Below are 25,591 nucleotides of genomic sequence, written 5' to 3' on the forward strand. Positions count from 1 at the left end.
GTCAGAATGTGGTCTTGTGAAAGCTGCTTGTTGGGCTCCCGAACTCCACCGAAGAGTGTTAACTTTATCCAAACGCATCTGTAGCAGCTAATCCAGTTTAGCATGTTTGTAGCTGTATTGATGCTCGAGATTAGCCTTCTTCATCAGTGCGACCACGTCCACATAAACTAATTTAAACACACCGAAAAAAATAAAACAAATAAACGTACACAAACAGGTTTGTCTTTTACTTCCAACAAAACGGCCACGTTCCACAACTACTTCCGTTTAGCTGACAGGCGCCATGATGAATGACGTAATATCAACCGGGACAGGTGTGCTGCGTTCAGGAACACTCGGAAAAACTTCCAAGTCCTCTATTTTATGTTATTTTCTTTATCAGTGTAAAAAGTAATCTGTTTTTAGTGTTTATGAATTGCCTCTGCAGCGGATCAAGCAGTCTCGCGGGCCATATGTGGCCCAGAGGCCGGAGGACAGTCAAAAGCTCAGCTCCAACCCCCATCACCGTGAGTCAAGTTCTGTTTGAGTTACTACAACGAACCAGTTCTAGGTCTTGTAAAAATGTATATTGTATATTTCAAGATGTATATTTAGACTAGTTAAAAAACAAATTATAATGCCATGTTTGTGTCTGTGGAATCATATTTGAAGTGGTCAAAAAATAGTCAACTTTAGTGTATTAGAAACAACAATACTGCCACTTCATTTTAAGTATATTTCAGTTGATTCCAACACATTGGTGACATAATAAAATTGTAATGCAAGTGTGTGTTCAGTGCTCATGCATCCTGATTTTTTCTGTTGGACTTCAGGACACTTAAAGTTTGTAAAAAGCTGTGCCTATTTATCACACTATTTACACTTCAAGTGTACTCAAGGACAACTAGAGTACACTTAAGTATACTTAATGGTGACAAAAATAGAACAAAGCGTACTTAGTACATTGTTCAAAGAGTATAACGGAAGTATAATATGGGTAAACACCATGTCAATGAATGATTGGTAGCTTAAATGAGGGTCATATAGTTGCACTCAGTCGTTGTACTGTGCAGCATTGAATCAATCATACTGTGATTTTAATTAGATGGAGTGATACACAATGCTTCAGAATCCAGAGTAATAACACCTGGATATTTAAAATAAAAAAAATCACATAAAAACAACTTGAAGTAAAAATGTACAGAGCAAAAATAAAGTTAAAATACATATATAAAAAAAATTAAAAAGGCAAACATTTTAGTCAGGAGTGCAGACAACAATAGCTGGCAAATGGCAAGCAAGTACATATTAGTGGATCACAATTTGTTGTAAACATAAAGAGCAGGCTCTTCATTCAACAGCATGTTTTTAGTGTAATCATCATGTCTTAGCACACGGACCTTCCTTTGAATTCCTGAAGAATCAGGTCTGACTTGTTTTCTTTTGATGTGGCTGCGTCATTCTTCTGTTTCCATCATTGTTACTGTATACTAATAACTGGAGAAAACACACTGGAGTAATTACCGAGAGCACGGTTTTGTGGAGTGAATGTCGAGGAAGTCACAGATATGTGCGTGAAAAAGAGAATAGCTTCTAACAAAGTGACACGTTGCTTTAGCTGAAGAAGAGTTCACACGATACATGAAAATTCACTTCATCGTTGAATTTTCACAGCGTTGATTTGTATTTGTCGTTCGACGACAAACTAAAACGATTTTGTGATTAACAGCAAATGGAATCATAAAGTAAGGAAGCAGTAGTTTGACCAGATATAATGTTAGGTGATCAATATCCCAGTATAGAACTGTACTGAATCTGTGGACATTTACATCTACGTAGCCTAAGAAGTGCTAGAGATTACAATATTAACACCTATGCATAATATCTTATAAAGTACAGCTACTACATGTTCACACTGATTTCATCTGAGCAAACCTGAATATTAATGTCCTGTTCCCTCTCAGCTGGAGAGAATCTAGCGATTGGAATAATAAAAGTCTTTCACATCTGGTAAAATACATTGCTAAGAGCAGTTCTTGGTCACATTCATTCAACTATCATACACACACATTTTACATTTACCTTCATTGTCCTCTAAAACTCACTGAGACGTCTTTTCACCGGTGACTGATAATCATGTTTCCCTTTTAAAACAGAAAGTCTTTGTGCGAAATCTCCCTTAAAAAGGCTTCAGCCCGATAGTGAGATCTCATAGTCACTCGTTGACAGCCGTGGGCGCCCGACTTTGCGCACATTCTTGGCGTTAGTAATGCGCGCTGCCACCTCCACTGGCTTCTCAAAATAATGCACCAGGGCCTGCTCGGTGAGCACAGAGGCCAGGAACTGCTCAAACGTGATGGCCCAGTCTTTATCGATGCTGGTGCTGTGCGGCAGCCCTCTGTCGAGGGGTCCGCCTCCGTGGGGCCGGGTACTTCTTTCCCCGTTGGAGCCGCTGTCGCTGCGCACCAGCACTGTGTCGTCTGCAATGTCCTCGCACTGCAGCTTTTCATCCAGCTCATGGGAGCCTGCGCTGAGCACCGAGTAAGATGACATTGAGGTGTCATCTTTGGTTTCGTCATCTGAGATGAGCATGGCGGACGACGTGCCTGCGTCTTTGGGAGACGAGTCCTCCAGCTTTATGTCTTGCATAGGTGGCAGCTGCTCGCTCCCGTCGTCTCCCTGCATGTCCTCACAGGGGCTCGGCTTGATCTCCAGAGCTGCGGGGACAAAGGCCTGCTGGAACACGCCGTCAGACAGGGCCTCCTGGGCGGTTTTGGGATCGGTGGCGTCTCTCCTGTACATGCCCGGCTCTGGTTTACCCTCCATGTTGTGGTCCTTTCTGCCAGAGGAGGAGAAGAGCTTCCCCACTTCTCCCATTTCCAGCAGCAGACTGGTGACTGTGGCCGTGGCGTGATAGAGCTCCTGTTCTGCAGCATCCTCGCTGAACATGCTGTACAGGGTCTTGCAAAGCTCGATAAACTGACTCTGGAGGGAAAAAACAAAAGTCAGTTACTGTTACTGAGTTTTTTTTTTTGACACATACTTCATATGAAGACCGACACGGGGGTGAAATCTTACCTGATTCAGCTTGGGAAGGTCTTTTGTGTTTTCCCGCTTAGGTTTTGTCTCTTGGTTCCAGAGTTTCAGGTAATGGCGATATTCAGGAGTGTTCAGCTTCTTCACTGTAAGTCGTACAAAGAATGTGTTTTTAGTATTTCAGTCACAAACAGATATTTTGGTTTAAGGTGTAACTAATGTCTGCCTGTTTCTCTACTGCACTTTAAGACTGAACAGACACTAAACTCTTCCGACTTTTTCTGGTAAACACAAATCTTGGATTGACTTCTTCTCTTTTCCTAAATCTAGCTTGTTGTTGCTAGCATCATGGATATACATCATGGTTACAGACCTTCCTGAGTTATAAGATCACTTTTATTTCCCAATGACGACGGTTTTATGATCAGTCGTGTTCAATCCGCCAAAGTCACACCAATATTTCGCCCCAATAAAATTTTGTGTGAAGACAATAGCAATCGTCTTGCCTGCTAATCAAGACGAAAGGGCAATGTCACACTTGAACGTGTGCAATTTAAATGAGATTAAACATCTTGTTGCTCATTTTAGAGCACATAGTATGTTGTGTTAGATCCATACGTTCATGCTGATTACCTTTTTCAGTCTTAAACGTAACCCTAACGAAGCCGTCATCCCTCTCACTTCTGCACTTTGAGTCATGACCTGAGGAGAGAGGAGGGTAAATAACAGCAAACATCAACATTTGTTCATTTGAAAGTTTAAATAAGTTCAATAAACCAACAGCTTTCAGATCAGCAAAGGTGGTTTGAGGCTGTTTCTCTCCCTTCTGCATATTCACCACAGGATACTCCTGCAGGCTTCTGCCGTACGCACACTATTTAACTTGTGCACACATTTTTTTTCATCACTGTCAGTGAGCACAATGCAGGCTGCATGCGATGCGATTTCAAGGTTAATGTAACCACACGTTCCCCTGAAAAACACAATATGCCCCTAACAAGAAGCAGATTTCACTCTTGCAAATATGATAACAATCTCAAGTCCTTTATGTTGCAAATAGCATCATTCCTGCAGCATAAAGCATCAGGACAGCAAATGAGTCACCATCCGGCAGCGCTCAGTGAAAAGTACGAATAAGAGGGTGGAGAGAGTGACGACGAATGAAACATTAATTCCCTCAAACATATTGTAGCTGTGCAGTGTGAGATTGAACCGCCAGAGAAGAAATATTCCTGCTAACGTCAGTGTGTCACCTGCTGACTCTGAATGTTTGCTGCGAGTTTATGAAAGCAGTCCATTTCGAATGAGAAGCAATGAATTTCCTCTGCAGGGGGCTGAGTTTGCTACGAACTGCAGGTCAAAGCACAACAGGTTCATTAACTCATAGTTACGCTCACGAGGAAAACTCTTGTTCTTCTCGGGATCTACTTGGCTTCAAATGCTGAGATGGCCTTTCCTGTAATCCTGTCAACAATAACTGGTATTCCCAAGAATAGCAGTTTTGTGCTTTAATACTTCTAAAAATGACATAATGATAAAAAAAGAAGAGCTGCATTATGGTACTTGTTTGAATATATAACAATGTTTTATTGTTCTCATGTCTCTTTTTATGATGTAATTTATCTTTGTGTGTATTTTATTGAGGTTAGAAGGTTGGGGTGGGGTGCTGTGGGTTGGGTACGGTGGTTATGTCACCACCATGGCAAGAAGGAGGTCAGAAACATATAATACATACAATGCTTTAGTTGATATACGTGGTTATACTGATGCAGGATTGATCTCAGGGCCTTACCGATGGAGGTTTCTGGAGTGATGTCTTCAAAGAAGTACTGAGTGGCCTCAAAGGCAGAGTCTGGCTCTTCCTGTTCATGGGTGATTTCTGGGAGATAAGAAAGTCGGAGTCTGTCAGTTTAGCTTGTGAAAGCCATTCTTTCTCATTTTATGTTTCCTGTTATTTAAATTATGACCAACAAGTTATTTCTCATAGATCACCTTTTTTGTATATATTCACCAGACTATCTGGTTAAAATATGTGACAACAGGCTCGCCACAACGTTAAGGACTGAATTTAAAACACAATTTTTCACTCCTGTCAGTTCAGCTCATTAATTAAACGTGACAAAGGTAATCCTGAGAAAGCGATTTGTCCGGTGAAGTGAGACAAAGAGCTCAAAGCCTCTTTTCCAGCGAGCCACTTTTTCTCTGCTCAGCTAATAATGCTGCTCCACCAAATATGTTCTGTGATTTCATAAAGACGACTTTGTAAGAAGTCCATCGCTGCACACTCACCAGGTATGACGTGCATCTTGTAGAGGAGCTTCAGCTTCTCAGTTAGGTCCCCGTGATACAGGACACCTAAAACACAACAACAAGCTTTAGAGATCAGACACACCTGAGCAGCTTCTAGATGTGAGGAATCAGCTTGGTTATAATGTTGCTTTAACCCAGAATCACGACAGCGTCAAACATCAATTTGTCGGCTGAACAGCTTTGTTACGAACTTCCAGAGATCATTTTTACAAGGGCACGCAACACCTTACTCTACTCACCCAAGCCACTGATGAACTCCCGAAAATTGATGAGGGCATCTCCGTTTAGGTCAAGGAGACGGAAGAAACGCACAGCCAGGGGGTCCGAGTGGGCTCCGTTGGCCCAGGGGAACAGCAGGTTGAACAGGCCTTTGAACTGCTCCATGTCGATGCGGTACTGCTCCAGGTAGGGCAGGCTGGGGTCGTGACGCTCTGTGGGGTTGCTGCTGCCGCCCCAGTAACAGCTGGTCAGGTGCTCCGCCTGAAGAGATGAACACACGGGTGAAAACCGTAAAATATCATAAAACGTGATTGTAGTGTGAGTTTGAAAAAGCCAATTTCAAACACTAACATGGCTGCATTCTGTCATGAATGTGAAATTGAGCAGAAAGACCAAAAGACTGCTTGATTTCCTGTCTATGCTTCACTTTCAGCATGGCGGCAGAACAGGAAGTGGGAGCTTGGGGTTAAAACAAACAAGGTGACTCACCTTGAAGAGCACGTACAGCTCCTCCAGTTCGTCAATGCTGAAGGCAGTCTCTGTGACAATCGTTCTGACCTGAAACATAATCACATTAAGTAAAAATAGAAGATGGATAATAATGTTCAGTGTTTAGAGAGAGAGCAGAGAATCTAATAATGCCGACAATGTAGTTCACCCAGTTTCAAAGCTCAAATCTAATTTGACTGGGAGACTTTTTGAAGATGCATGTTGTCTGATCGCTGTTCTGCTATCTGTACAACAGGGTCGAGCAGGAACACTGTAGCAAATACAGTTTATATATATATACATATATATATATATATAAGAAAGTCAGTGGATCCTCACCACGTTGCGTTTAGTTGTATCTTCAATGGTTTGGATGACCCTCAGTCTCTGTTTGAAACGCATCTGTTCAATCACATCTGCACGGATCGAACCAAATTTCTGCCGCAAAAGGAGAAACAGAGAGAAACATCGGTCAGCCCAGCTGTGGCGTTATCACGTAGAAGGACGGCTGGACACGATGGCATGATAGTGAGGAGACAGCTGCTTCTCAGGGAGATACATGTAAAGATAAAGTTCAAATCATATAAGCTGAAAAGAAAAAGCATTTGACACACTCATAAATGTCATGTCTTTAAAGAACCGACTAATACGACTAATACAGGTTTACAAACACATTATCATCCAGGTGAAATACCTCGTAGGAGCTGCGGACCAGTTTGAAGATGTCCACCTCTGGATGTGGTTCTCCGTTGTCTGTCAGTAAGGAGTGCAGGTGGGGGATGGGAGGGAGGGTGCTGTCCTTATTGGTCACACTGTCCAAGTATCTACAACAAGATACATCAACTTTGTCAGACATGTTAAAAAATAATGAGCTAAATGGTGAAACAGTTTTTAGGGAGATATAGGCAAGTGATATTTGTGTTCTGACGGTGATATCCAGAATCCTCTCCTTACCTGCCCAGAACGGTCATGGCCTCTCCGTCATCCTTGCATCCAAGCAGCTGGTGGATGTTGGCGTGAAGCACGGAGAGCGCCAGCTGAAAGATGACCTTGATGCCGTCGTAGAAGAAGCAGTCCACCACCACCACGGCGCTCTCGAACGGCATGACAGACAGGAAGAGGGTGAGGAACCAGGACAGCGAGATAGTGGAGATGACCCCGAGGTCCTGCATGCAGTCGTACAGCTGAGGGACGTACTCCCGGGCGAGCTCCTCGAACACCCCCTGATCGACAAGGGCTCCTGGGGAAGAGCGGGAAAAAAAGAGGATGTTACAAATAGAAAATCTTCAAATCAAACACCCTAAAACACAGAAGCAGGTGCACATACTGACCTACAACCCTCGTGTTGTAGTAGTCAGGCAGCATCCTCTCACAGAGCGCCACAAGCAGCCAAAACGCCTCCTCTTCTTTGGCGTAGAGCAGCAACACAGATGTCACAATATTCATAGCCTGTGGTGTCGAGGGAGGGCATCAAAATTCAAGCGTTGTCAAGGACTGCAGGCGCTCTGTCAGTTTGTGTCAGAGTCAAAACAGGAGAGCGTACCTGACAGTATCCGATGTTGGGGTTTCTGAACGCGTAGGCTGTGAGGACCCTGCGGAGGGCAGCGATGCCCATCTCATTCTGGAAGGCCGGATGCTCGGGGAGAGAGCGGTGCAGGTCCCTCTCTATCTCCTCTGTCGCCAGGTTGTATTTGCCCATCGACTTCTCCACCAGGTCCTCGTAGTATCCGGGGTGGGTGGCCATCTCGTTAATCGCTCCTGTGAAAAAACACGAGATTTAAAGGTCTGAACCAGCTTCTCTGAGCAAAATGTTACAATTTAATTAAAAGTAACCATCAGGGAGAATAAACGGTCAGTTTTGTCTTTCATTTTAAGTTTTCGTTTAATTCATTCAGAGACGTTTCCTTCTTCATGTTGAACCTTTAAGTGTTAAGTAACAAAACAATAAAACATAAATCATCAATGGATGAAGAACAGATTGGTCTGGTGAGATTAAATTTAACATATTAACGTATTCAGATATCTCATCAAAAGGAAACAACTTTTCAAAAGTATAATTTTGTTGGGGTTTTTTTGTATGTTTTTTGTTTATCCAGATTTCAGGTTGCCATAACTGTAGATGGAGATCTTTATCTTGTTACAGTATGTTAAACTACACAACCCATCATCTTAAACACAGAATCTTTCACTGATTTTGTCGGCGTTTCAGTTTCAGAAATATACAAGTTTCATGATGTGTCTCAGTGTGCACATCACACTATATTCCCCTTCAAATTTTGGGCTGTCTGTCACATCACGGTTGTCTTATTTTGGTATCTCTGTATTAAACAAAGTACCTTCTGATCTGAAAGAGCATTGAAACTGTTCGTTTGAGTTTTGAAATAGTAAAAACAAATGCAAAGTGAAAATGCTCAATAAATGAGGGAAAAGTACACAGTAGTAAATGTGCAGCAGTACAAATGGTAGTTGTATTTGGTATTCGCATACCTTAAAGGCCTGTTTGCTGGTTATCTGACAAACTTTGCAGAGTAACACCCAGATAAAACCTCTTTGTATTAGTCCATGTTCCAGGTTTGACATGGTTCCAGGTTTTACTCAGCACACTTATCCAGATACCTCAGTAAACGTGCTTATCAAGCTCGCCAAACAGGTTTGCACACCCTTTATTCTAAAAACAGCAATTAGAAATGCTTTAAATAAGCAGGGTAAATACTTTGCTTGTAGTAGACTAGTGAAAGGAAATGGTGCAGGTAAGTGTGACGAAGGTGAACACAATGCAGCTATGTCAACAGCTGAGGGAGCCATAAGTGGGTCACTAGGGAGAGAGGGAGGAGCTGTTTGTAACGCAGCTCTGCTCAGGTGAGGATGAGTACAAGCTGCTGTTGGTGTGTAACACATGACTGTGCCTGTAAACAGGAAAGTCTGGAGCTGGTTGCACACCTGAATACATCAAAGAATGACAGTCACAAGCTACAGGTCTGCTGCATAGTGGCTTCGTGGTGGAGATTTGACATTAAGCTAACGTCTGGTGGCTAACTTTAAAATTTTGCTTTGAAGAAAAAGTAGTTTTCTTGGACTCTCCTTTCGGATCTGAACTCAGTGGTTCCCCTAACCCCGCCAAGGGAGTCCCTGAAAACATCCGATAAATCCCCCAAATGCTTAAAGGGATAAAAAAAAAACAAAAAAAAAATGTTTCTGCTTTTTTTTTTCTGTCTTGAGTTTTCTCTCTGATTTTTCTTGGGAAACACTGCACATTCCCCCTCTTTTGAGTATCTAAAAAACCTTCAAAAGATAAAGTCTGAGAAGAAAACAACCACTTTTCAGTTCAGGGGCTGAAATGTGAAAAAGCATTTATCATTTGAAATAAATGCTTTGCTTATTTCAGTTGTGGTGCAGGGGGGGGGGCACATTTTCTGATGTTGCCTAAGGCACCAACTAGACTTGAGTGTTTGAAAAACAATTTCTCTCTTGAAGTCTTGAATAGTCGTTATGAACACCATTAACAAAGTGGGAAATTAATCTCTACCATGTCTTTATACAGGCAGCAACACAGGAAAGGCTTTTGCCAGAGGAAACAAATGTACATAAATTATATATTTACAACAGTTTGAGAGAAACTTCAGGAACGTAAGTTATTTCTGAGTATTCATGTCTCACACTGGCTACTAAAATGTTCATCTCGTTTTTGCATTCCATGTTTGTCGGTAGGGTTTTCTGTGGATAAATGACAGCTGTATAAAATATGTATTATGCTGTGTTATGATCAAGTGTGAGCACGCAGTATGCAGGGTGTGGTCCCAGTAGGTGCATGACTGAATCATCTGCAGGACTGTCTGCTCAGACTGTTTCCTCACCGGAGAAGAGCAGCCAGAGCTCTCCTCTCATGCTCTCAGGAATCCCCTTGAGGACCAGCTCCTTCGTCTTCTCGGTCCGGTACATACACACCCCCTGTCCAAACTCTGCAAAGTGGTTCTTCCACGCCTGCTCCTTCAGGAACTCCTTCGCCTGAGTAACAAGGGAAAACAATCTCATGACATGCAAGCCACACCAGCAGTTTGCAGCACTGTAATATTCTATGAGGCGGGAAAAGTAATCTTGACAGGTAGCAGTTAGAAACAATCCTCAGTGCAGCTTAATGGTGTGAAAATGTCAATTATGGCAAAGCAAAAAAATGTTTAATATGATAACTTCAAATCCAAGACCACAAACAGCCTCAAACAGAAGACAAATCAAATGTTTTAATTGTACTCTGTAAACGTACCAGCTTGGGATTGAACTCCTCAGGTGAGCGCTGGCGGTACATGGTCATGAGGGCTTGCGTGGCTGTGGGCACGCTGCTGTCGTTCAGGTTAAACGTACGCTCGTTCTCGGAGCCCAGACTGTGCTGTGGGCTGCTGGAGAGCAGAGATCCATGCTGGGAGTAAACCTGGCGGGGACACACATTACATTCAAGCTTTGGAGCTTTTAAATGGACACCGCCACCACTACTGTTTAAGATTAGTACGAGTGTTTCACCTCGTCGTCTGAGCTGTTCAGGCTGCCGGTAAGTTCCCTCTCTAGGTAGATCTTGGAGGTGGTCTGCTGCAGGAAGTCAGAAATCCTCTGGACCAGGAAGTCTCGGTCCTTCAGGTTAGCAAACAGGAAAGTCATTCGATTCTTGGTACTGATGGAGAGCGGGCTCGGCAGCACGTTGGAGCTGTCTGCCTTCTCCACGATGGTCACCTGCAGGAACATTCACAATCTCAATTAACGCAAACAAAGCAATCAATGACAAGCAGCCACATGCATGACAACCAAATGTGACAGAAATAAACTCTCATTTAAGACCAAACTAACCAGCTTTAAATTCCATGCTAAGCATTTTCATATAAAATGAAATACAGAGCTAATGAAGAGTAAATACAGATTAAATTCAAACGTAGCCTGTTGATAAAGTATGTTAAGTGTTTACTAACCTAAGCTAACTGAGCTAACTGACAAAGCTAATGTTAGCTTGCTCATATATGACTCGTTTAGACTAAAAAGTAAAGAAGGTAACTAACTAATATGGACTCTTATGGAAAGATGTTAAATTATTTCACAAAATTCACATAATATACCTCAAATTACAAAACCTTATGCTAATAATGTTAGCAATCTTAGCTAGCTTAATCTGAGGAAATGTCCTACTTACTGTAAACTGCTTGAACAACTAACTCACATTTATGTCTCCATGTATGCACATAAATAAAAGTCATACCTATATTTACATTGAAGTTAAAAAAAAGAATTGTTTAGCCACTTAAAACGTATTTCTGAAAGTTATGTTACGCTGTGAGGCTTCACCAACTTTCTGTTTACATATCTGATTGCTTTGATTGGATGGCACTGCAGATGTCTCTTAGCAACTGATTTCCAAATTACTATAGACTTCCCCTTTTTTAACGGTTTAACACGATTTAGAAAAGGAGCAGATGGAAAGTAGCTGGTATTTACTTTAACAAACTTTGGATTCACGAGTAGCTGGTGAAACCAGATCCAGAGCTGTCTGTAAACAAAACGGCAGATGGGCAGTGACAGCCCAGACAACATTATTCAACACATCTTCGTGCTTTATTTGACTGATGACTAATGTTTTGAGTGAGGTGCTGAAAAACACAACTTTATTTCTTCCAGTTATTGTACTTCTTATTTGCAAAATCTAACCCCGTGCAAGCTGCTCATAAGCAGACACATTCAGACAGAAACACTCACCTCTCGTAGCGGGATGATGAGGCTGCACAGCGTCTCTTCCTTGCTGGTGAAGCAGATGTAGTTGGTGGAAACAAACATCTGTCCCAGGATGTGCATCTTGTTAAAGGGGGTCCACAGAGTGCAGTCTGTGTGTCCGTCCAGTTTCTCATCTTTGGGCAGACGGAAGAGAGCCCGGTAACGCTCACTCTTAGCTCTCGCATCCAAATCCCTAAAGGGTGAAGACGTATTAGATGATGATCTCAGGCTGAAACAATCACAGTCATCGATGCATTAATCTAATTATACTGCTTATATGGCCTAACAATTCTTCCTTCCATGCAAATTAACCTGTTTATTAAAACCTATTTAATTTACAAATACAGTCCAGTGTAGTGTTTCATTACCTCCACCAAGGAGGTTTTTCAGTCCACTTTGCTTGTCTGTCTGTCAGCAGAATTACAGAAAAACCCTTCACGAGAACAAGCACTGATGTTGACCGTGAACTTTTTCACTGCAGATCTGCATCATTGAAGAGTTCTGGCTATGGCAGAGGTCTGCGCTCTCTGAGTGCCCTTCTAGATCCTAATGTTACACACTTTGTATGAATGGCTGAATCTACACACACACTAAAGTATCTGTGCTGATACAGTGAAGACTTATGCAAGAGCAAAGATCACACAACCCCAGACGGACTGGTTTAATGATGCACTGCAGCGAAACCAGATCCTGCTTACATAAAATGTGTTGAGCAAACAAAATTGGGATCTTGAGGCCATTCTTAAGGGTTTGCAGAGGAGACAACACCCTTCTATTTCCTCAGAAGTGTGTTATCCTCGGTCACTAAGTGTCAGGATAACCAACTACTCTACCAACCATAACACCTTAATGTTCAATCTACCGCACATGCTTGAACAGCATTTATTATTCATGAGCGTTCCGGCTCCGCATCAGCTCCTTTCTTACCTCTTGAGTGCCGACACCTTCTTGGGTGACTTCTTCTTGAGCTTGGGCAGCGAGCGGTCCTGCTCGAAGCCTTTGTTGTCCAGGAGCTGACGCATGGCGATGTTGGCGAGCTGCTCCGCCAGCTTAAAGGTCTCGTTGATGTTGAGGAAGACGGAGAAGACGTACTCGTTGACGCGGGTGCTCACCTTGATCACGTCGGGCAGCAGGAGGGTGGCGCTCTTCTCCAGCTGGGTGATATCTGCCCAACGCACCACCAGTTTGGCTAAAAATTGCAAAAAGACATGAGGATGTACTGACAAGACAAGACAAAGCAATGGACTAAAGCAGCCCTCAGGAAAGGATTTAAGACTTTGTCAGCTTTCACCTTGAGAAGCGTGCAAGGATACTAGATCATGCACAGTCTGAACGTTGGGTTTGTGGTCTCACAAGCTTTACAGCTTTGTAAAAAATCTTGGTTTATCATTTTCATTGCATCCGGGTTTGTCCTTTAATGTTACCTTATTGGCAGGTTTGCTAAACAGATAATGAAATCATCTGAAACAGAAGCAGATTCCAGGGTAAACTGGCACAGGATGGATCGCTCTTTAAAATGCTTTTGGTTGTTTTGTAAAAAAAAACATCGCAGGGATGCAAGCGAACAAAGGACGACTGGACTGGGGGGCAGCCTAGAGGTTGGAGGAGCGGCTTGTGATCGGACGGTCGCCGGTTCGATTCCCCCACCGGACTGGCATTAGCCGGCTGATGTGCCCTTGAGCAAGGCACTTAACCCCCCTATATGCTCCTGATGCGGCAGCCGACTGCTCCTGTGTGTTTCACTGCACCTTGCATGTGATCGGAAGATCATGTGTGTGTTTCAAAACAGTGATGGGTGAAATGCAGAGAAGAATTTCCCAGTTTGGGATCAATAAAAGTGTTAAAGAGAGCAAGACTAAGATGTGATAATAAAATTAACTAAATTAAATAAAATTGAAGACATCAGCTAAAAGTAAAGGTATATCAGTACAGGTAATATATAAAGACTGGGTAACAGTCACACAAGTCGTAACTGACTGCATGTGTTGAGAATACGACAGAATCTATATCCAACCTTCTTTTCCCAGTAAGTAGGAGTAGAAGCAGAGGTGGTTGATGCTGAGGTAGAGCCATCCCTGTCGGGGCACCTTTCCCTTCCAGTAGCTGCAGGAGTAATAGTTGACCAGCTTCTCCTCCTCCGGCATCCCGAACAGCTTCCGAAACTTGGCGCTGGCCTCCTTGAACTTGTCTGTGTCGTCGTCCTCTTTGACATCGTGGTTCTTGTTGTACTCTGCGATGATCCCCTGAGGCAAGATGGAGAGAGAGACGGAACGAGGCAATGAGCTGGGACATGAATAATTGGGATTGTAAAGCGGAGAGCAGCAGCAGTCAATGTGATTGATGTTTAAAACCCAAATTTCACGTTGTTATGTGCATCGAGCACGGGCCGTTACGTTTTCGAGCTCTTATCTCTCTTCATTCCGTCTTGTCAGCAGTAAATGAGCAGAACTTTTTTCAGGAGTGGATGAGAATTGATCGCAGTGTCCTGCATAAGTTTTATACGGGAGTTGTTTAAATGCACTTCTCTGCACTGCATACCTGACAGCTGATTCTCTTTAAAGTGAAAAAGACTGCAGCACCATCTCATAAACGCTGGCTGGAAGAAGATTCCTCACATCTTAAACTCAGACAGTTAAAGCCTGCTGCTCAAACCACAAAGCTTGACGAGATCTGGCAACCGTTTCTGTTCTATTTTCATATATTCCCATTAATAAGTACAATGCCACAGTGTATTTTTCGCTCTCTTTCTTTTATTCTCTCCTCTCTCAAAAAATTCCATAAAAAATAACTTAATAATAACCATGTCAAATATACATTTTTAGTATTCTGTTATTTATTATTACATAATGAGCATTAGAATGATATCTAATAAAGAGCCATTCTGTCTAATAAGTTCAAGTTTTAATGTCTAAGTGTAATGTAAGTTACTATCTTAATTTTGTATTTATTTATGCAATTCATTTATTGTGTTTTTTGTGATTTAGTAGCTTCAAACATGTTCTTGCAATTTTCATCCATTTTAATTATTGTCATACCTTTTTCCTTTAGGTATTATCAGCACTGCTCTTATTGGCCCATTCTAGACATAATTTAACTCTTAATTATGCAGATCACAACCACCTGAGCGGTGGATTTGTTCACGTCTAGAAGAATATTCTAGCTGCTCTGATTTGTGGTGATTACTTGACAACAGCTGGTGAATCAAAGACCAGAAAGTTCCTGTTAAATTAAATTTATTGGGGAGTGATGCACAACGGTGTAGTGTGCACTCTCTACACTCTGCTTCTACATATCTGCGACAAATAAATGAAGGTTACACAAAAGCGCCTGAATAATCGCCTCAGTATTTCACACAGGACATCTCTGTACCTGAAGTCCAAACATCAAACTTCATTTTTGGTGAGTTACCTGGACCTTTCCTTTGACAAAAGTGGTGATGTCATTCTCATTCTCAAAGATGGAGAGAGTCTGCAGCAGGTTATGTTCCAGCCACTCCCAGTGCTCAGTGATCTCTTTCCGGGAGGTTCCTGCAGAGGAGTGAGGAGGGAGGGTCAGTGCACTGGGCTCACAGGAGGAGCACGACGGTGAAGCGTGTAAGAAATAACTGCCATTGTAGTCACGAGCTAGTGCTGGGCCACACGTGAATTAATGGAAGAAATCTGAAGTGAAATGAGAGATTTTGAGGTGTTGAAGTGGACGACAGGCTGATGATGGAAAAAGCATCAGTGTGAGTCAAATGTGATGAACAGAATAAAATGAAACGAGTATCAGCTATTTTCTGTTTAAACAGCAACAGTAAATTGAGCATTAGGTGGCTGTAATCAGTGACCAGTGAGGTTGAAACTGATTTTTTTTTTTGGGCCGTAGGAGAAATTGATTGCTGTAATGGCGGCCAGGGTGCACCATTATCCCTCAACACTGCTGCAAGCAGCCCTTCAGTGAGTGCACACTCACTGAATTAGCCTCATGTGCCAGACTGCTCCACTCTCCTGCTATCTCTGGGCTGAGGATTTAAGGACTGGGAGGGGTGGAGAGAGAGAGGGGAAGTGAGGATCTATTGCCATTTCGAAGCCAGGCGAGTCTTGTGTAGGCCTCCATTTCAGAAAGGGAACACAAATAGAACTAATTTCATTTGAAGGGAGCTGCTGAATTAAATACATGCTTGCATGACAAGTTCATCTCCGCCAGTGTCTCAATAATGTCCCATCTTCAGTGAATATGAAACTACAGCTAATTACAGCTGTATGATCCTAGGAGAATAATGTCATCAAGCCACATCCTGATTCATTTCTATGATTCCTGAAATTTATGGGGAGCCATTTTATTCCACATATATGCAAATACAACAGTGCTACACTGCTGTGCATGTCCAGGTATAAATGAACAGGGGTCAACACAGTAGCACAGAGACTCCGAGGCAATACAAAGCCAAACAAAGGAAGAAACTGAGCTGCTGCAGAACTCCTTAGTTATTTTTCACATAAATGTCAAACAACTGATGGTTCAAGTCATTTTTAAGATGAAATGGCACAAAATTCATTGGTTCAAACTTCCCAAATGTGACAATTTGCTGCTCTGGGCTCGTGCTCAAAGCCTTTTACTTCTCTTTTTGGTGTCGGACGTGTCAAAGCTTTTCCTGACATTTTATGAGGATAATTTCACATTCACTGACAGTAAAGATGAAAAGTGCTGCTTCTCATCGTTCTGGAGTGCGGTTGCTAATTTGCATGATTTACTGCCACAGACTGTCCACGAAGCACTTTGCATATACAGAATATGCAGATTACATTGCTGTGAACGGCAGATGACATGAAATCCCCATCAAGCGATTATCCGAAAAACGTTAACATCCACTCGGTTCTTTGAGTATCGATTCCTGCACACGTTCGTGTAATCCTGCCCTTTCAAACCACCGGGGCATGATGCAATGCTCGGCATTCAGGGGCTAAACGGCATCATGTGTTGTGTGGTGGTTGGGGGAGGGACGTGCAGGGGGATAAAAATGCACAGGGGTCTATCCTGGAATTAGCCCATACCCAAATTACCAAAAAGTGCAGATAAAAGCACCTGAAGTGGTGTGGAAGCTACAAACTGAATTCTGGTTTCCACGGTGTTAAAGTGCACATACCATGAGCAATGGTCCAGTAAACTAAAGAGTCTGGAGTCTGGTACAGGATCCTATATGGGGCCACCCGAGCACTGGAGTCCAGGACAACATCCAGGGTCCCAACCAGCAAACCTGCAAGAGCCCAGAACACAGTTGAGATTTCACAAAATCTAAAAAATCACAAACCCCCCCCCCACACTGATGCAGGTTAATCTATATATTTGTTCCACTGTGAAACATGTAACACAAATGAGCTTGTGAGATGACTCACACATGAACGCACTGATCCTTTCAGAGCAATTTGTTGTGCTTCAGTAAAAGGGAAACCCCTGAGGTCTTGTGGTTCAAGATTTGAGTGCGTGAAAAACATCCTGTGGCTTGACATTAAATGCAACTGGTCCCTTGTCTGACTTGTCAGACCAGTGATCTGCATGTATGATATACAAACCATGAGTCTGGGTTAGACTAGTATGACTGTGTTGTCTTTGTGGACACGATAACTAAATGTGATTGTGTTTTTGAAGGCAGCTGATACTTGAAAGGCAGAAAACCACCAACACAGAGAGCAAAGGCAGGAAAGAAGAAGACTAATTTCAAGGAAACCATGAGGTGTGTCCCAAATCCATACACGATAACGCTAAGATGGTTTTAGCGTTTCCACACTGGAAAAGTGAGAACATGAATTATAATCACACCTGACAGCTTGCTTACTGAATACACATGATTTTTGAGCGTGTTGTTGATCCTCACACAAGGAGAGAAACACCGGCTGCAAACAACGTCTTATCAGTTACAACATCGACTCCAGAACCGTCTGGACTCCGAGTAAAACGTAAATAAAATCAACTACAAACAAACTTTTTGCTGACAACACTTTGACGAAGTCTTCCTAAACCCAGGTATCCGATCATGTGATCACAAAGTGTTGAACCTCGCTCCATCCTCGCTGTGAACCGCTGAGCCTTTCCAGGATGATTCATACCCAGTCATGATACTATCACCTTCAACAAGTAAATATGTTGTTGTTCATGTCAGAAACAATGTGATCATTTGCTAATCCTGTTTTATTTCTGTTTTACATCCCAGCTTTGTTGGAATCAGGGTTGTATTGCAGATTTAAGGTACTATTGTAAGAACCCGTTATTACAAACATTTATATTTGCAGATGACTTACTTCCTTCTGCTGTTGTCTCATTATGAGATGAGAAACCTTTGACTCTTTATTTATGATGTGACTCACAGTCTGGAAACCCGAAAAGCTGATCTAAGAGCAGCTACAACTTAAGAAACCTTTTGTAAAGAGTTCATAATTCGACAGTGGTGCCACAATCACTTCCAATTTAGAAACCTGCTGTTAGCGACATTACAATTTCAATACCATTCTCTAAAAACTGCCGAGCTGCTGGCGGCTGAACGTTCTCTGGTTCAGAGTAGATATACATTGAACTGCCATGAGAGACGGGTTATTTTTGTTCAGCAGCTCACCAGGGCAAACACAATATGAGTCACACAGAGAGAGGATGAGGGGGAGGGAAGGGAGAGAGAGAGAGAGAGAGAGGAGACAAGTGAGGGAGGCTGAATCTTATTTTCAAAAGAAAAACATGTCCTGAGGAAACACAGAAGTAAGTGGATCTGTGTGGTTTAGACTCCCTGACCTTGCCTCATTTAAAGGCCTCGGACTGCAGTTCTTCACTCTAACTGTCCTCTTTCCAGTCCTCATTAGTCCCGCTCAGAAAAAAGCAACAATGAAGCAACTTAGGCCTCGATAAATAGCTGATAAGCCACGATGTCACACAGTTAGATGGTGATTGCCATGTCAGATGTTATTGATCCCTGCCGTGTGTGGGAGCTCTGTCATGAGACCCACCCTGCACACATACACACATGAGGACACTCACTTGTGTGTGTAACCACTTAACCCTCTCCGCAGGGCCGAAGTGGTCAATAAAAAGAGACGACCGGCTTGAGAGGAGTCTTAATCACACCGAAACTAACGAGATAATGCAGCCTGACACTTTGGTTTAGTCCCTTTGTGAGAACAACTTCCTCTTTGATGCAAGGAAATCACAAGGTTGAAAACAGTGAGAACCAGAAAGTTGAGCAGCTGCTCACGTGCTGACCTGGCTGTTAATGTGTTAATGGGGTTAATTTTTGGACTTTAGTTGCACTGCATGTAACGATGTGTGAGGTTTAAATGCAGGAAATGGAGGGGTTATGCACATGATGGTGTAAGACCACTTAGCATCCACCCTCTCCCTCCTCCGACGACACTGCTCTAAGTGAAAACACAAAACAGACAGAAAGGAGGCTGTTTGCTTGTTGTTTGTGTACAACCGGGAACCCCGAACATCACACACCTCTGCAACATTAGTCATCAAACCAGAGTCCACGTGACGGCTTGTTCCAGCTCGCACCTCTGACTTTACAGACAAAATTTCCTTCCACACGCCGAGCGAGCGGGTGCGCGACCCACAAAACAAAGACGAGACACAGCCGTAATGGCACATGTTCCATTTGTTATTTCTGGGGGGTAGAAAAACAGGCTCGCTGTGAACAGAACATGCTGTAAAATCATGTGACGCTTTGTGCCTCTCTTCTCAGAAACAGGGACACAATCGGAGCTCCTTGTTGTTGTCGGAGCAAAACAAATCACCTTCTCTGAAACTGATCACTGTTTTTCCCCTCAGCGACAAAACTAAACCACATCAACAACATATGGGGATCACTACTCGTTTTTTTTATTTACATCCTCGGTCTGCCAAAAACAACAAAGCCTGGGGGCGGGGGGGTGGTTGTTGGGCACACAAAGGACTTCAGACTTCAAATCAATACTGTTTCAGATAACAGAAACCCGAGACGAGCCTGCAGCATCGTCACCATCATCATGTCCAAGTTTCATTGCCTCCACATATGCAATCACATCTTCTCCACTATTTCTCAACATCCACCTACATACAGCTGAAGATAACTAGGTGGCCTACAAAGGAGAAGGTCAGCATCTGTCTGACAAGACACACATACACTCGTACAATAATTAGCTGGATTGTGAAACATGGTGTTGTACTCTGACTCAAATTGTTGTGTAATTTTACGCGATGCTGAGCACCATCGTGTCAAGTTGCGCAACAACTGACGTGATTCTGAGTTTATTTGCCGGTTAGAGCAGGCCTCTCTGAAGATACTGACAATATGTCCACATGCAGACATCAAACGGCACTGAGACGCTTCCTTTGCGTCCCCCCAGCTGTGCCTCTGCACTGTCCTGCAACATACTGTACATGCAACCTCTATTATCAGATAAGTGACTGTTGAAGCTTATCAGGTTTAACGTGTCATGCAAATTACATGAACCGCGAAACCGAGCAGGTACGTCCTCTGCTGATGACCTACCTGCAGCTTTGTTGGGTCAAACTGTGTTTTTATGCGTCTTTTAAAACGTGCTCTGTGAAGTTTTCTTCACAATATGTTCACACGCAGTATTTCTCAGTAAACTTCTCGTGTGGATCCTGGTCTAAGAGCGTTGAATGCATTTCTTTCCTCATTAAACGCTTGCAAAGATGACTTTTCTTGAAAGCTTGAAATCTGTCTTGTTTACATGCATGTTACATGCATCTTGCAGCTTTCTTCTTTGCTGCCTTTGCTGTGACCAACACGCATAAACTTTCCTCTGTACTATTCTCTGAACACAGAATTCTTAACCACAAACACTATTCAACTCATTCATCTTCTACATTATCCGACAAGCTTTCGAGTCTTAAAGGAAAACTACAACAGATTATATTTGAAGGACTCCTAAGAGATGAATCATTTATAAGGCTTGTACAGATACACTGGAGTTGAGGACATTTGGAGACTCAGGACTCTTTGAAGATCCTGTTTGACTCGACACCAAGACTCATGATGTGTTCAAAACCCTGAAGAGACACATCAGAGTCTTCACCAATTCCAGAGTTAGTTATTTCTCATTTTTTCTTTGAAGAAACTGCATAAAAACTGTCCATCTCTGCTCATGCAGCTACTGCACTGACGTCTCATAATGTAGAAATACACTCACCGGCCACTTTATTAGGTACACCTTGCTAGTACCAGGTTGGACCCCCTTTCTGCCTTAATCCTTCGTGGCATGGATTCAACAAGGTACTGGAAACATTCCTTAGAGAGTTTGGTCCATATTGACATGATAGCATCAAGCATCAGATTTGTCAGCTGCACATCCATGATGCGAATCTCCCGTTCCACCACATCCCAAAGGTGCTCTATTGGATTGATATCTGGTGACTGTGGAGGGCGTTTGAGTACAGTGAACTTATTGTCATGTTCAAGAAACCAATCTGAGATGATTCAAGCTTTATGACATGGTGCGTTATCCTGCTGGAAGTAGCCATCAGAAGATGGGTACAGTGTGGTCATAAAGGGATGGACATGGTCAGCAACAATACTGAAACAGGCCGTGGCATTGAAACAATGCTCGATTGGTACTAAGGGGCCCAAAGTGGGCCAAGAAAATATCCCCCACACCATTACACTACCACCACCAGCCTGAACCATTCATACAAGGCAGGATGGTTCCATGCTTACATGTTGTTGACGCCAAATTCTGACCCTACCATCTGAATGTCGCAGCAGAAATCGAGACTCATCAGACCAGGCAATGTTTTTCCAAGCATCTATTGTCCAGTTTTGGTGAGCCTGTGTGAATTGTAGCCTCAGTTTCCTGTTCTTAGCTGACAGGAGTGGCACGCGGTGTGGTCTTCTGCTGCTGTAGCCCATTTGCCTCAAGGTTGTGTGTTGCATACCTCGGTTGTAACAAGTGGTTATTTGAGTTACTGTTGCCTTTCTATCAGCTCGAACCAGTCTGGCCATTCTCCTCTGACCTCTGGCATCAACAAGGCATTTTGGCCCACAGAACTGCCACTCACTAGATATTTTCTCTTTTTCGGACCATTCTCTGTAAACCCTGGAGATGGTTGTGTGTGAAAATCCCAGTGGATCAGCAGTTTCTGAAATACTCAGACCAGCCCGTCTGGCGCAACAACCATACCACGTTCAAAGTCACTTAAATCACCTTTCTTCCCCATTCTGATGCTCGGTTTGAACTGCAGCAGATCGTCTTATCCATGTCTACATTCCTAAATGCATTGAGTTGCTGCCATGTGATTGGCTGATTAAAAATTTGTGTTAACAAGCAATATGACAGGTGTACCTAATAAAGTGGCCGGTGAGTGTATATCCCTTTGCCTCTTTCCACCGAAGCTCACTGGCCCTCTGCCAGCTCCGACACTGGAGCTCGAGCCCTGTGAGGCCGAGGATGCAGATTTGAGCCTGGCTCTGTACAACGCTCCTGGTCCTGGTGCTGCTGATGCTTTCCCCCCCTCTCCCTGGAAGAAGTGCTTGTGGACAGTGCCAGGGTAACTGGGCGCCGAGTGCCAACTGGCACACGGTGCAAGTCAGCAAGCTCAGCATTTACATAACAATGACATCATCCCCTAGCACCACTTAGCACGCTTTGTGTTGCCACAGTAAGAACTCACCAGAGACTGAGAGAAGGAGCCTGCCTTATTACGATGTGAATTATTGATAAAAAAGACGGTCAAATCACAAATATGATCGTCTAAATTTGCAACCACTATATTACATTTGGTTGCAAGTCAATTCTGAAAAAAAAAACACCTTCCTGTTTACTTTAAGCCTTCATTAGTCTGACGGTTTGGTAAATATGATGTTTGTACCCTGCATGTTATCCCTTTAACATCTCTGTGTGTATTTGGCCACCATCACTTTATGTATTACAGGATTTAAAATACTTTTGTATCAATCTGATGAATGGCATGATTTATAATGCATTTAATTAACAGGATTAACGGAAAAATAGACATTTCCATCTGGTTATCTTACTGATTAGAGCTTTTTCGAGACATATGCAGTATCAGTGGGTCCCAACCTGGGGGTCAGGGCCTCCACAAGGGGTTAAAGGATAATTATAGAGGTGAAAAATATCTTTGTTTTTGTTTTTGCTCACTAATCATAAATATGCAAGCTATGATGAGGGGTCACAAGCAGCCATTGCTTCGTAATATCACTCAAAAGCAAAAAGAGGATGGGAACAACTGAAATATCATGATATATATCAGTATCATGACAGAAAATTAGAGGAACAGTAGCCACTCCTGAGCAGACAAGTCCTCAGTGGCAGAGATTTCTCAGCATTTCTCAACAGAAACTGAACGATCACCAGCAAAGGCCCAAGATGTCTTGAAATAATCAGCTTCTGTTGCTATAATTTGTGATAACTGGCTGCACAGACAGCATGTTTCACATTAATTGCTGTGCCTGAGACTTGATTACCAACTGGGCAAGGGAGCAACATCCCTGGGTCCGCCACGGACCCCCATAAGGCCCAGGTTCTGTGTAGCCACTGGTTTGCCATAATTGAATTAACTGTAAATTTATTTTGGAATATGGAGACGTGCATACACGATAAGGGCCTTGAAGCTGTTCTTGTGTCAAAATCCTACATTTAAACCACTGTTATTTCAGGAAACAGCTCATTTTACAAGAAGTAAATTAATTTTAGTTTAAGAGAAGTACCACACAGTAAATATGAGGCCTTGTAATATTTTACGATAGTATAAAAATACACATCGGGGGAAGAAGGGGGGTTTATAGGGGTCCGGCAGGCTAACCCCAGATGCTACGAGTGTATCTGATACAAGTGTCAACATCAGGACCCAGACAGCTTCACATACGACGGTCTTCACGTCCAAAAATATGTACATCTCCCTTATTTCCTCAAAATGTTAAACAGCATCTCATGTGTCGAACGTGAGGAAGTGCTGCTCATGGTGATCGTCTGCAACCAGCTGGATGATTCAGGTCAAGGAATGAACCAAAATTCAAAATTCTGAGAGAAAATAAGACAGCAAGCTGTGAAAGTGTCAACCTGTCCCTCCTCCTCCTCCTCTTCCTCCTCCTCCTGCTGCTGCTGCTGCTTGACCCATTTTGGATGAAATAAGCAAGAGGGAGGAGTTGGAGTGAAGGAAGGAAGAAGGGGAATGATTCAGCATGAGCGAGCAAACAGACCATGTTTCTGCTTGGTGGTCAGATAGATCCACTGTTGTTGAGCCATTAGCAGCTGCTATTGTTTGCACTGTTGTAATGGTTGAAAGCTAATTTGCCTGGCAGGCAGGAGTAGCCTCGGTCATCCTTACCGCAGAGTGGACTGTAATACGACCTGACTTGTGGGTATGATCAGACAGTAGATGTGTGCTGGACTTTGTTCCTGAGCTGGTTTTGTTTGATGTCAGCGTTTATTGGTCAAAGGTTTAATCTCCAGGCTGACAAGACTGTGAATGAATCAGTTGAAGCAGAGGAAACACAGACATGTACCTGTTCTTTGCTGCCTGACACATTCAGGTGAAAGGCCACCTGTGGCAAGTGATTGGTCATGTGATCACATTATCTGTCCATGTGGCTCCTGATGTCCAGCATGAACACACACACACACACACACACACACACACACACACACACACACACACACACACACTCCTCCTGACATTTTCTCAATCAGCTGTCACCTTTTCATCATCAATAATCTCTGAATGTATTGATCCATGACGGACCAGGACTCACCCGCCAGTCCCCCGCCTCCATCCCCGTGGCCCTTCCGTTTCTGGAGGATGAAATATGGATTTGCTCTCTCGGTGATCCATAATGCGCCCGCCAGCAACACATCTTCGGGACTGACCCACATAGTGCTCCTGTTTTTTTTAGGGGAACATTGAACACACAGGACGGCTGATGATGGCAACCATGAAACTGGTCCGACCGCGATGTGTGATTGTGTCCAGCTCGGATTATTCAATTATTAACACACAGATGGAGGCCTGATATTCTCCTCCTCGACCCTCCAACTGTCGCCTCCTATTGGATGTCCGGGCCAAAGTAAGACGTGCATGCAAGTCTTGCTATAATTAAACCTGCCAGGCACGGATCGGATCGGATAGGCCTGCAATATGGAAGTCGGACCTCCTCTTGCAGCAGCAGCGTCCTCTGTGCGGCGGGTTTCTCCGAGGTTTCGTCGGGCAGCCTGGCTCGGCTGGCTGCCGCACGGCGCAGCGGTGCTGGATCAGTCTTTGTTGTGCATGCTCCGGGGCAGGTGCGATCCCCGCCGCTGCCGATGTTTGCGTTGTGCTTTTGCGCGGAAATACGCGTTGTAGCCGATCAAAACGAGCAGCAGATCGCCTGTATGATCTCTCAGCTGCAATGACCGACCGTGTGTAGAAGCAGAAAGACGACGCTTCAACAGTAAACCCGACAGGAGCTCGTTGGTGTCCTCCTCCTCCTCCTCCTCCGCTGTAGCGCCGCCGCTGCCGCACGCAAAATACAGCGAGCGCGTCACGGACTGGCCACCGCGCGACGTCAGCGGGCAGGAGGTGGAGGCACGTAGGGAAATAATGAATGAATTCAAAACATCACTAAACTCAGGTTACACCCATTTTATGTTATGACACTGACCTTGACTTTGTGTCGTGTCCTAAAATATGATCAGCTTTGTTGCTGTCAATCATGATAGGACTGTTTGCTTATTGATGAAGGTGCGCTCACTGTTACTGTCATGTCATGGAGTTATGGGCTACTGTAAGTCTCTGAACATGGCAGCTGACATGCAACCAAAACATTTCCTGTGTTTCGCTTCCACTG

General features: G+C 43.4%; 1 protein-coding gene across 1 annotated transcript; it reads right to left on the reverse strand.

The window, feature by feature from the left end:
- Positions 1-962: 962 nt before the first annotated feature.
- tbc1d9 (TBC1 domain family, member 9 (with GRAM domain)) lies at positions 963-25,221 on the reverse strand. The gene is made up of 21 exons (XM_041933487.1): positions 24,521-25,221; positions 16,910-17,020; positions 15,190-15,308; positions 13,796-14,024; positions 12,709-12,970; positions 11,767-11,974; positions 10,549-10,755; positions 10,295-10,459; positions 9,888-10,038; positions 7,577-7,791; positions 7,365-7,482; positions 6,988-7,273; positions 6,728-6,857; positions 6,373-6,471; positions 6,034-6,102; positions 5,565-5,805; positions 5,305-5,370; positions 4,808-4,894; positions 3,649-3,717; positions 3,058-3,161; positions 963-2,964 (listed from the first exon to the last, which is right to left on the reverse strand). The coding sequence occupies exons 1-21, from the start codon at positions 24,639-24,641 to the stop codon at positions 2,170-2,172; spliced, it is 3,852 nt and encodes a 1,283-aa protein (XP_041789421.1). The 5' UTR covers positions 24,642-25,221; the 3' UTR covers positions 963-2,169.
- Between the last annotated feature and the right edge of the window lie 370 nt (positions 25,222-25,591).

This window comes from Chelmon rostratus, chromosome 3, assembly GCF_017976325.1.
Source record: "Chelmon rostratus isolate fCheRos1 chromosome 3, fCheRos1.pri, whole genome shotgun sequence".
Classification (NCBI taxonomy): domain Eukaryota; kingdom Metazoa; phylum Chordata; class Actinopteri; order Chaetodontiformes; family Chaetodontidae; genus Chelmon; species Chelmon rostratus.